This window comes from Syzygium oleosum, unplaced genomic scaffold (assembly GCF_021117445.2).
Source record: "Syzygium oleosum isolate NSW1041296 unplaced genomic scaffold, Sole_v2.1 Sole_v2.12, whole genome shotgun sequence".
NCBI classification, from domain to species: domain Eukaryota; kingdom Viridiplantae; phylum Streptophyta; class Magnoliopsida; order Myrtales; family Myrtaceae; genus Syzygium; species Syzygium oleosum.
Genome location: NW_026607496.1, coordinates 5,880,322 through 5,893,489, shown reverse-complemented (window position 1 = coordinate 5,893,489; position 13,168 = coordinate 5,880,322). Strand labels below are relative to the sequence as shown.

At 39.5% G+C, this 13,168-nt stretch overlaps 1 protein-coding gene across 1 annotated transcript; it reads left to right on the top strand.

Moving 5' to 3' along the window:
* Nucleotides 1-8,244: 8,244 nt before the first annotated feature.
* LOC115672368 (laccase-7-like) lies at nucleotides 8,245-11,701 on the top strand. Its single transcript, XM_030594169.1, has 6 exons — nucleotides 8,245-8,337; nucleotides 8,479-8,630; nucleotides 9,026-9,267; nucleotides 9,578-9,706; nucleotides 9,812-10,774; nucleotides 11,398-11,701. Exons 1-6 carry the CDS (start codon nucleotides 8,245-8,247, stop codon nucleotides 11,526-11,528), a joined length of 1,710 nt encoding a protein of 569 aa, XP_030450029.1. The 3' UTR covers nucleotides 11,529-11,701.
* Nucleotides 11,702-13,168: the final 1,467 nt, after the last annotated feature.

Sequence of the window (13,168 nt, the reverse complement as noted above, 5' to 3'; positions counted from 1 at the left end):
GGCCGATTCCGGGCCAAAATCGGCCCGTGGCCATGACTAGTTGTGGAGCTATGAGATTTTACGGATTTCGATTTGGACTTATGGTTTGCCCGAAATAAAATTTTGAAGTTGGCTGCGAGTGATGAACAGTGCGCAACCAGAGACTTTCTGACCGAATTTCGATGAATTTCGATCGAATTTCGATGGATTTCGGCTCAATTTTGGGACGGTTAAGATATGAGCCTTGTAGTGCTTCAAAAGATCTTCATTTTGACTATAAGCTCACTTAGAGCAGAGTTCGATAGAGAGAGTTATGGCGTGACCGAGTTTCTCACTTAAACTCCGAGTTGCGGATAGTATTGAATATCCGCTTCGATCGAGACTTTTGTCAGTGCATAGGAGTCGTTTCGTTAACATTAAGCCCCTATAGCCAATTAGTAGTTATTGTAATATTTTACTTGATTTTGACATCGATTCATGTTTAATTGTTAGGATTATAAGATCGTCGGCTTGTTTAGCTATGTGTTGCTGGTTTTGGGTATTCATAGGTAAGTGGTGCTATATCTTCTTTGATTTTGTAAAACCCACAACTTGAAGTAATAGTAATTTGTTATATATATCATTTTTGTTGCACTTAAAATATCACTTTTTTTTTGCATAAAGAGGGATCAAGTATTTACTACCTTTTGGCTATTTAAAAATGATTTGAGAAACATATTATGAAATATGTCGTGATTGTTTATGTGTATGTATTGCTTTGTGAACGTGATTTTATGAAATGGTTTGGGAAACATATTGTTATATGTGAAATGATTTATGAATTTAGAATTGTGGACTATTGGAGGATGATTGTTTGATGCTCAATATGGCTATGAACCCAGGTAGGGGTTTCGGGATATGCATACCGGTTTAGGATATCCTTTTAGGCCGAGTCACTAGCTTTGTAGATGGAAACCTTGCAAAGGGGAGAATCTTGGTCGTCTTGTCACAAAGAGTTGCGTCGTGACTATGGTAGTATATTGAGCAATAGAATAGTTAATGGAATGGATAATTGATGCGGTTTTTATAGAGATTGATCAATGGAATTGATCATTAATATTTGAATTGTGATGGTGGATTTAACTGAGTATTTCTGATTTGTATAAAGCTTTGTTGAAATGAAATAACTTTTATGTAATTTGATATGTATTTTAAACCTTGAGTTTGTTACGAAGCTCTGGAATGGCTTTGTATACATACATAGTAGTTGCTCGATCTACTTAGAATATATGTACTACTCACTGGGCTATACCCCTCTCTTTCCCAATCGTTTTAGGTTCAGCGGTATTACAAGAGCGTTATTACAGGGACTTTAGGGAGTTAGATTTTGGGTCTAGTTTTTGGGAGTTGTATAAATGGTTGTTGAAAGTTTGTTGGGTTGGCTGAGTTCTAATTGTACATATTCTTTTTGGTGGATTATAAAAAGTCCGATGTTATAACCAATATGTTGGTTTATGATATATATACACATGTGGTTTGGGATATATATGTTTAATAATAGGTTGGAAAGACGGCCGTGTCATCCCCTTTTTTTAGTTGGGGAAAATGACATAAATGGTCCATGAACTTTGGCTCAATGTATAACGTGGTCCCTGAATTTTTAATTTTTTTTAATATGGTCCATGAACTATAGCCCAATGTCCAATGTGGTCTCTGAACTTTCGGTACATGTTCAATTTAGTCCTTGAACTATAAGAAAATGTTCAATGTCGTCCCTGAATTTGAATTGATGAAAGGACAATATTGAATATTTTCATATAGTTCAGGGACTAAGTTGAACATGTACAAAAAATCTAGGGACTACATTGAAAAAAATGAAAGTTCAAGGAACACATTACACATTGGCCTAAAATTCAAGGATCGCATTGAACAATTAAAGATTCACGAACTACATTACACATTGGGTGAAAGTTTAGGGACCGTTTGTATCATTATCCCTTTTAACTGTTTTTGGGATGTGACAGAGCACATTCTTGTCGCATGCATTGGATTCCTAAAGTAACCCCCAAGACATATACAAATAAAACATGCTCATAGACCTTTCCGTTGAAGTGAAACATGCCCAAAATCGAGACTCAATACAAACACTACTATTGACTACATGGAATCCACATTAACATGCTGATTAAACAAGAACGTGACCTGCCTCATACCAGCATCTTCAAGGCATTTTAGCAAATAGTTTATGTCCGTCGAATTCAAGTCGAACGTAGGTATTACTAATCCGAGATTGAAGGCTAAATTCATTCAAAATCGATCAAGAACAAATGCAATCAGCGGCACAAACTCAAACATGGTCGATTCGGCTCTAATTTAGAGAACGCCGTCAAAACAGAGTAGAGAAGGGAAGATGACATTACGATCACAGAAAAAAAGAGATAAAATACATCGACTATTCGAACGCGAGGTCGAGTGTCTAACCACAACGACCCCTGCTCGGCTCAAAGTCGGCAACTATGGGGTGAGTTCGAGATGAATCGAACTAGACTGCTTACCAGTCATTGTCTTTGACCCGAGATCCTCAGGTGAGAGCATTAATAGGATGGGTGACCTATTGGAAAAGTGTCATGTACGCCAAAAGAAAAATTGTGAGGCTCAGAATGAGATGGATCAAAGCGAACAAGACCGAGTTAATCCAAGGGTATTACAAACATCCTTGGTAGAGAAAGAAGTTTATTTCTAGACAACCAAATGCAACCTAAATAGTAAAAGGGAGAGACAAAAAGTGGTTGGCCATGAGTTAAGATGGTCACCTATCTTTTACAAGATCATGAGTTCGACTTACCTCATCAGCAAGACTATGGATGGCTCATGCTGCATTGTCTAACTGCGTCACACCTCGTGTGCAAATATTTTCTGACTGCTAGTATCATGGTGGGCTATGATGGCAAGCTTGCTATTCTCGGAATTTCGGATTTTGAGTGTTGAAGAAATAATAATGACTCAAACCAAATATACCATAATGGGTGTGATACCATTATAATAATGCTCGAGGGTGTCACTCACGCCTGTCGCCCCCTCCTTCCCTTTGAACTTATAAAAGAAGGAAAAGAAGAAGAAGAGGGAGAGACAGAAGAAGCGAGAGAGCGGCTTGGGGGGCCGAAATCACGTTAGGAAAGTTCATTGTACCCAAACTGTGAGTGGGCTTTGCTTTTACTTTTTTCTGCGGATGAGCCCCCGGCCCTCCTTTGAATCTATACGTGAGTGCTATGGGGATAAGTTATTTTGGTTTGGTACGAAATGAACAACTCCTAATCAAAACATGTGGCGTCTTCACATCAAACAATTTCTTTCATATATGCTTTACTCATTTTACAGAAAAATTATTAAATGAGTGTAGTATGTATACTAACCTGGATTTAAACCAATGATAATGATGGATCCCACGTGGATTTTATGTGTATCCCATCACGGGATTCCATCATATTTGACGGTTCAGATTCAGTTTAGTACGTGTACCGGATTTAATATTCAACTCTTGTGTGACATTATTCTATAAATTGCAAGAGAGGGTTTTAAAGAAATCAATGATAATGTAACTTCAAGTCAAATCTGCGCTGCTTATGTCCACACTGAAGATAATTTAGATTAAGACAGATTTGCGAGGTTTTACGTCGTAGTATAGTTTGGTCCGTGACCTAATAGAACCAACGAGTGCAATTGGGCAAAAAGTGGCTTTTGCTCTCAAGCAGTCGCTGTTCGAAACCGGTCAAACGTTTAGCCCATTCCTACGTAGGGATTTGGGTTGTCTTCTGTTACTTATTTGATTTATTTTTGCCACAATGTCAACGATGATGCATGTAGATTAGGTTCTAACTTAAGACAGGAGTTCAGGTATCATGACCCTGCTTTAACCAAGGAATCAATACTTCAACCTACCTAACCAAAATGCACCTAATCAAACTTCCTATTCCGACAGATAGCGATAGTTCTGATCCTGGACCAAGTCTAATGCTGAGGATTAGGAGGCGACCTTCTATCCTCTCATCACCAATGAAGTGACGAAGGCCCCCAAGAAGTGAGCAAAGTAAAGCAAATTAGAAAAAAAATTTAAAAAAAAAAGACTAAGAAGAAGTCATGAATTCTCGAAGAAGAAAACGACTGAGGCTCTTGATTACTTGTTATTCTTCTTACTTTTGGTGATTACTCAATGTCCCAAGTAACAATGCAGACACAAAAGATATATCGTTGACCGTGTCCATGAAAGATTAGAAGTAAACCTTCGAGCCCAAGGCAAGTGGCCAAGTTCATGTAGATATATACACGCAAACGTTGTAACAAACAAAGATTAATTCTAGTCAACTGGGTTGCTTTCTTCTTGGGTACCTAATGTCGTGAAAAATATTAAGAAAGCCATATAAATCATTTCCTCTTAAAGGTTTCAACCTAGGAGGGACTCACCGCCATCAATTTAATCATCTAGTTAGGCTACATGACTGAGGCTGGTTCCCGGATAAAGCTCGATATGTATGTCTGAGATTATGAGGATCCAAGATTCTCTACGCATGTACCTAAAATAGCATCGAAATCTAGACGCAAATGCGATGCAATGCACGCAATCACAGGAAAGTGTAGCACCTTTCCGTCAAAGCTATGAAGCTCACGCGGTTCACATGGTGACTGCGAAACAAAATCAAGCTTCGAATTTGTTTGTCAGATTTCACACAAGCCCTTGATCCCTCGTCGATTAGATATAGGTTATTGCGCCGGTCGATTAGTCTTGCGCAACTTTAAACTGACCTGTCATGTTTTGATTTTACAGTAACTGCACTATCATCCCATATAGACTCCATCTTAACTCCTTTACCCTTGTATTTCGAGCAACCTCTCCTATAGTGCCCACTTCATCTGATGATAACATCGATGTTTCCTAAGTAGGGACCTTGAATTACAATAGCTCTTCCATCTGCTACCTCTAGACCCTATGCGTTTGTCTCTACTTCAGATAACCAATCTTTACCTCTTAATTGTTATGTGCCCCTATAGCAATGAATCAATAAAGTACTCAAATGAATCCGATAGAGATGCCATCAAGATGATGCTTTGTTTCTCATCAGGAAAGGCTTCATTAATGTTCTTCAAACCAACAATGAATTTGTTAAACTCATCAAAATGAGCTCTGGTGGATGCACCTTCAACTAGTCGGAATTAAAACATCCCTTTCAACATATACAAGTGATTATTCAAACTCTCCATCAAATAGACTCACTCAAATTCTTCCCACAATGTTGCGACATCTTTCTCTTTGGCCACTTCAATCAACACCTCATCCGATGGATTCAACAGGATCATGCTTTTCGCCTTCTTTATCAACCTAACTTATCGAGATCTTTCATCAAATCCGACTATTTATACTTGCCATCCAACGCCTTGGCCAAACCTTGGTGGTTGATAGGGCATGCATCCTAATGCTCCATAACTCAAAGTTGTTACTCTCATTGAACTTCTCAATATTAAGTCTTGCTCTATATGTATCACAAGCGCAACATTTCTAGGCCATGATAAGACCAAAAAAAAAAAACTCCAAATAAACTCTAGCGACCCAAGCTCTAGCTCTGATACCAATTGTTGTGAAAATTATGTGGAAGTTTAGGATCGTGCAATTCAAGTCTAAAGTGAGAAAAAGAAAGTACCATATAAATAAAAAAAGAATGATAAATACCTGATACTTATATGATTCTGTCCAAATGTCGATACTTATTCTATGGGGAGAGCTAGTAATCAAGAGATCCATTATAAATCTAGAGAATATGAAGTTTACAATCGCTCAAGTGTTTATCAAACCTATATTACGTCTAGATCAAGGTCACAACTGTTGTCTCACAATCTCTCACAAAAAACTCACTCAGAAACTCGTAGAGAGAAAATTATAACACTCCTCTTGCCTGCTCTAGAGTCTAATAATCCGGTAGAATTTCATCTTTTAAATCTACAATATTTGTATCCAAAATAGGAAAACCCTTTTAAGGAATCTACTCAATTTAAGAAACTACACAAGCTAGAAAACTTACTCAAACTAGTAAACTTACTTGGATAGGTTTTATTTTATGGGATCTAACTCGAGACATATTTTTAATACCCTAAAAGCTATTGAAATATGAAAAAGTAAAAAGTGTTAACGAGTGATTAATATTGAAGAATAAATGTTATAAGGAAAACAAACCAAATTTGACTCGCTCCCCGTGGTTTTCACCCCGCCAAGAAGATGTTCGATGATTCAAAGAGAGTCATTTTCAATTGAGTTATTAGCCAACTTGTGAATATTCAGCTTCGTTTCTTTAGTAAGCCTTGATTTGGTAAAGAATGACAAAATCGGTAAAGTGTGCAAAGAGCATAGAAGTGAGTTTGAATCTGACTTGGTCTATATATAGCGAGGGTTCTATACAATATGAGTATCGTCTAATCTTTGTGAGATAATAAAAAAAAAAATGAAGAAACTTGGCTGTAAAGTTTTTCAAAGGTGTCGAGATTCAAGAAGTTTCTCTCCATGAACGTAAGTTACATCAACCGTAAACAGCGTAAACATGTTGCATCAAGCTATGAACAACGTAAATAGGTCGTGCGATTTTACCTTCAACATTTATTGTGTTCGATCGGCTTGGCTTCACAACAAAAATGTAATTTATCTTGTTTTTTTTCAATTCTTCCCCCCCCACCCCCACCCCAACCCCCCCTCCCCTTTTCTCGTTTTGCTTGAGGATCTGTAGAAGATTTTTTTTTTCTTTTTCGAAGACTAGTGAAAGATATTCCCTAGCTAAACTTTTGATTGACTATTCAATGTGCCCATCACTATATATTTTTATATTAAGCGGGTTTTCCATGCATAATTGAACAACTGTATTCCATTATTCTTGTTTTAGCGAAGGTCAATGATCTCCGTGAGATTTGAATGCAACTTCATATGATAGGCTCCTCCCAACTATACAATATGTAAGCAATAGGCCCACAGAATGGAAATGTGTGGGGACAAGCCTCAACTTTCTAACATGGCTCCCACATCTATACATCCACCAAGCTACTAGGAGACATCTCTTGATAAAAAAACTCAATTAAGCAATTTATTGCATCCGAACCCTCGGATGAACTGAAGTAAAATCATATAATTGGAATTTGGAACTTGGGAAAATTGTATAAAAAGTCCAAAACCTATTGCACTTTTTTCCAATTCAGTCATAAACCTTTTCACCTTTTGCCAATTGAGTCCATTTGGCCAATTTTGGCTCGAAATCGCAGATATGGACATTGGCCGTCCTACGTGGCACCGCGCGGTACTAACGTAAATAATTTTTAATAATATTTTATTATTCTTTTGACATTAACTGTTTAAATTTTTCTTTCTTTTCTTTTCTTTCTCTATTTTTTTTTCATCTTCTTCCTCTGTGGTCACCGGCCTCCTTGATGGCCGGTGACCGGCCACAAGGAGAGCCGGTGAGGCTCACCCTCATTGGATTTGGCGAGGGCTGACCTCGCTAACCGAGCGAGGTTCGCCTCGCAAGGACGAGATTGCCAAGGCACGCGAGGTACTCTCGCCGGTATTATCAAAATATCAAAAAAATAATAAAATATTATTAAAAACTGTCCACATCAGCGCCGGCGGTGCCACATCGGACGGCCGCCATCCACATCAACAATTTTCAGCCAAATTTGGCCGGATGGACTCAATTGTGAAAAGGTTCAGGGGTCAATTGGTAAAATTGAAAGATTTATGATTGTATTGGCAAAAATACAATAAGTTTATGACTTTTAGATAATTTTCTCCTAAATTATTGCATGCGAACCTTCGAATGAACTGAAGTAAAATGATATAATTGGAACTTGGAGGTTCTTTGGTCGTAGTTGAATTAACCAATTCAAAGGACCAGCTATGTCAAGAAACTATAACTTAGTACCATGTTTCACTCCTTATCCACTTGGTTATCTATTTTCTTTGTTTATATTTCTATATGATAATTTATCATATGATAGAAGCCATTTAAACTGCTAGACAGCGAAGCTTGGGCTACCGCCATGGAGAACACACCCCTCAGGACCCTTTCTCCATTTGATTAATGTCCTCACGCAAACGTGCGAGAGGTTAAGAAAGTCTTGTTAATATAAAATATGGACGTGCACTTCTCGTTCCTTGAAGAAACCTAACGATGGCTTGTGATTTAAATACGGACGCATCCTCTCTATTTCGTGCATCGTCGAAGCATTGCAAGACCTTCGAAAGGCTTTCGCCGGACAATGGCACGACGACAAGAAGCCGTGTTTCTGCTCGCATGGGCTTTTGCTCTTGTAGCTGTGTCTTCAGCTGCAATCGTGGAACACACATTCAATGTAACGTGCTTTTCCTCCTTTTACTGCTTCTTTTCCAGCTATACGCAACTTGTACTTTAACGGACGAGGGTTTTAAACATCGGCCCGTATTGTGTTCCTGTTCTATCCAATGGTGCTCATGTACAACGTGATTTGTTTCAGGTGGAAAACGTGACGGTGAGTAAATTATGCCGGAAGCATGTGATCACTGCAGTGAACGGAACTCTTCCCGGCCCAACGATTCAAGTGACGGAGGGTGACACCCTCGTCATTCGTGTCCACAACATGTCCCCGTACAACATCACTATTCACTGGTAATCAATCCTGACTATAGAACTGCATGAAAAATCTGACATACGAACAGGAAGTTTGACTTTGACAAAGTAAAACAACAGCTTTTTTCTTTTTATGTTGTTTTCTATCATGACGTTCCAGCTGTTTTTTTATGGTTAACAAGGTAAAGAAAGATGGAATGAGCAATTGCTTTTTGAGCAATTGCTTACGATGGCATGCGACTATGAGACCTCACCTCGCCCACGAGTTTGTCAACTAGATTTGCTTAAATTAAATAAAAAAATGGGAAAATTGGGGAAAAAAAACTTTGTCTTGATGAACTTCCCAAGTGCTACTTTGCGAAATGTTGTTTATATTCACTGTTTATATTTTCCCCTAAAGTCGACAAAGATGACACTTTGCTCAATTCCTATAGGCATGGAGTGTTTCAACTATTGAGTGGCTGGTCAGATGGACCGAATTACATTACGCAGTGTCCCATACATCCCGGACACAGTTATATCTACAAATTTACCATCACTAAACAGGAAGGCACGCTCTGGTGGCATTCTCACGTCTCGTTGCTCCGCGCCACAGTCTATGGTGCTCTCATCATCCTCCCCAAGTCGGGTCACTACCCATTTCCCACACCTCACAAACAAATTCCGATTATTCTAGGTATATTGCTCTTTCCCCAATATTTAATGTATATATCCCAAAAAGTTGTTTCATCCGAGTAAAACATCTTTCTATATCATCAAATGGATCTACAAGAACCGGTAAAACCATTTCTGCGTTCATGATTCTTGGTTAAGTACTTGACTGAGTAATCAACCAGACTAGACTAGTCATGGAACGCGAATTCCATGACTGTATAATTTGTCGACATGATGATCAAATTAAGTTTGCTAGATTCGACTATGCTGTAACAGATCACTTTCTCTATGGAAACTTGACAAGCTGTTAAATGATTTACATGGTACTGCAGGAGAGTGGTGGAACGCAAATGTGATTGATATAGAGAACCAGGCCCAAGCGCTTGGCGTGGGGCCTAACATTTCAGATGCATTCACCATCAATGGAAGGCCCGGAGATCTCTATCCTTGCTCCAAAAAGCGTAAGCAATTACAACAACATACTGCAATTTCAACTTGAACAAAGTTCAGAGAAAATTCGATTGTTGGTTTGTTGATATTTGATACTTTTTTCTCTATTCGCGCAGATACCTACAAGCTGAAGGTGGTGCATGGAAAGACCTACATGCTTCGCATCATCAATGCTGCACTCAATAACCAACTCTTCTTCAGGATAGCCAATCACAAGTTCACCGTCGTCGCCGTCGATGCCTCATACACCGACCCCTACGTCACCGATGTCGTCGTCCTTGCCCCGGGCCACACAGTCGACGTGCTCCTCACCACAGACCAGACCCCGGGGGCCTACTACATGGCAGCCCGCCCGTATGTTAGCGCCCAAAATGCTCCGCCGCCCGATAATACCACCACGACTGGGATTCTCATTTACGACCAGTTTCCCTACACAAGCCCAATCATGCCTCTCCTGCCGGCACTCAACGATACCCCGACGGCCCACAAGTTCTATAGCAACTTGACCAGCCTCGTGGGGAGCCCGAACTGGATGCCGGTGCCGACTAAGCTGGACGAGCAAATGCTCGTGACCATCGGATTGAGCATCTCCCCGTGCGGATCCAATGCCACGTGTCAGCTTCTCCCGAATGTCCCAACCCTCCGGTTGTCGGCAAATATGAACAACGCGTCGTTCCAATTCCCCACAAGCCTGTCCCTCTTGCAAGCACACTTCTTCAACGTGAAAGGGATCTACACCGCCGATTTCCCCGACCAGCCTCCGCTGAAATTCGATTACACGAACCCCGCCAACAGCAACAGCACAGCGTTGGCGTTCGTGCTCAAAAGCACAAGGGTGAAGCAAGTGAAGTACAACGCGACAGTCGAGATCGTGTTCCAGGACACGACCATCATCGGCGCAGAGAATCACCCTATGCACTTGCACGGCTTCAATTTTCACTTGGTGGGACAAGGGTTCGGGAACTTCGACCCGGTCAAGGATCGGAAGAAGTACAATCTCTTTAACCCAGTGATACGTAACACGGTCGCTGTGCCCGTGGGAGGTTGGGCTGCCATCAGATTCCGAGCAAATAATCCAGGTAATATTAATGAAAGTAAATACTATATGGAGTAAAATTTATTGTTTCTTAAGAGTATGATTGATTAGTGTTTGGAAAAAAAGACTAGACATAATAATCTTTTCACAAAAACAAAACATGGGACGGTTCGTCTTTTTCAGAAGTCGATATAGTTCGTCATTGAGTAATTATATAGGGTTTAATCCAAACATGATCAACGATCACTTGCAAATGTAGCGACCACATAGAGCCATTTCTCGTAAGAAATTAAGCAAGATACAAGGGACTAAGTTTGCGAGACATCGGGCAAGCTAATCATTATCTTTAAGTTAACTTTTCAACCATATGCATTCTGCAATCACATGTAACATGTCATCCCCTTGTCTGTGTCATTTACCAATTCCTAGTTACGGATATCGTGTGGCTTCAACTTTTACATCATGGATGTTTCTCAGTGGGAGGGAGTTGGTAAAGGAATGAGTTTGGTATATTAGATGGAATGAGTTGAAGGATAGTGACAGTGCAACAAATCCCTTAGACCATTTCAATGATGAATTCAAAATATAACTTACTGAAAAATAATTACATTTTATCACCCCAAACAAAAAGATTATTGTATCTCATTCCTTTTGTAAATTATGCAGGTGTATGGATATTGCACTGCCACCTGGACGCCCACTTGCCGCTGGGACTAGCGACGGCTTTTGTCGTCGAGAATGGGCCGACTCGGTCGTCGACATTGCCTCCACCTCCTCCTGATCTGCCTCAATGTTAGGACCGAGAGTACACTGAACACGCTATATTTAATTTTTCCATTCTTTCTTCGTGCAACCCCATTGTGATACACAGTCATCTCTAGCTTCATTGCTTCGACAATGCCAATACACTGAAGCGAGTTCATGTTTTCTCAACCTTTGGTTCAAATACATTCCTTATTTGACCCTGCCACCGCCGTTGGCTGGTGATTTCGTGTCTTTCATATATCTGAATGCCTACCTCTTTCCCATCTATTTATGTAAAAACATAATAAAAGAGGAAATAAAGTGAAGAGTCTCTTGCATCCACCATGGTTGTAACTTTATAAGTTATTGAGATCCGAACTGTATATTTCAATGTCTTCCAATACAATAACCTGGTAGGAAGGAAGAGGTTGAGGTGGCTTTGAAAGTGGAGATGTGCGGAGGGAAATGAAGTTTGCTTGGGTAGTAGATGGGCTGGAGCAAGTGATTGGACACCCAATGAGCTTTGCCAGATCTTCGAAAAGCGATCTTGGGTTGCAAATCAATCGTAAAATAAACTCCGACTTTTATAAATTTTTGTATTGAGACAAGACCTTATTCTTAAAAATTTATTAGAAAGGACATAGGGTTGGACTTTTATACATTAGTATCATTTCTTAAGACAATCGATATTGTCTTCACACCAAGTAATTTGTCATGCCCATCAAGGTACAAGGCCCATGGAAAGGTCTAATATAGAGTAATGTCATAAAAATGATTTTCCATTTGTTACTCCTTGTTTAATATTCAAGCTTCATTTGTTTGATGGAAATTTTCCTCATTTTCTTGTGTTTAAATCATTTAGGAAAACAAGTCAACGAAAAACCTTAGACCTATGCAAAAAGCTATGCAAAATTTCAAAAAATAGTTTACTCTTTTAAGAATCAGAAATTAATTACCAAATTATGACTATACATCGGCGCTTGCATCAAAGACCTCGACACTTGGACATGGGGACTCTATGCTTAGGCACGGGAACCCCGACACCCATACCCGATACTAAGATATGTCTCAAGCTTAAGTCCAAAAAGGAAGTATTCCTAATTCAAGTAAGTCTCCAAGTTCGAGTGGTTTCCTAGATTGACTAGGATTCTTAACAGAGATTTTCTATTTTTGATCAAATTCTTTTCCACATAAGAAGTGTTTTCGTTGTGAAGAGCATTCAAGAGGCGGCTTATTTATGAATTCCACTGTGAAGCAATCCAAAGTAATGAAAATAAATCTTGTGGTAAAATTTATAATATCTTTGTGTGATTGAGGGATAATAGATTATATTTGTGAGTCATTGTGAGGACAAAATACTGTGAGTTATTGGGTATGATCCAGGGTTGCGAAACACTGAGATTATTTAAGTGACTCGAATACGGTTGTAATATTTGTTGTGTTGGTTGAGAATTCTATGGGTATCTTCCCGACGAGTAGGTTCCACCAACCGAACGACGTAACTGTGTTGTCCGATTAATTTTCTTGTTATGTTTATTTTATTATTAAATCACTTGCTTTTCACAACAAAGGCCATCAATGATGAGCCCAAGTGCAAAGAGGCTGGGCTTGGGTTTTTTGAGCCTAGGCTCGAGACCTTGTTGTGTGTGCCCGGGTCTCGATGGCCACGCCTAGGACCCTAGTGCCTTGCCTG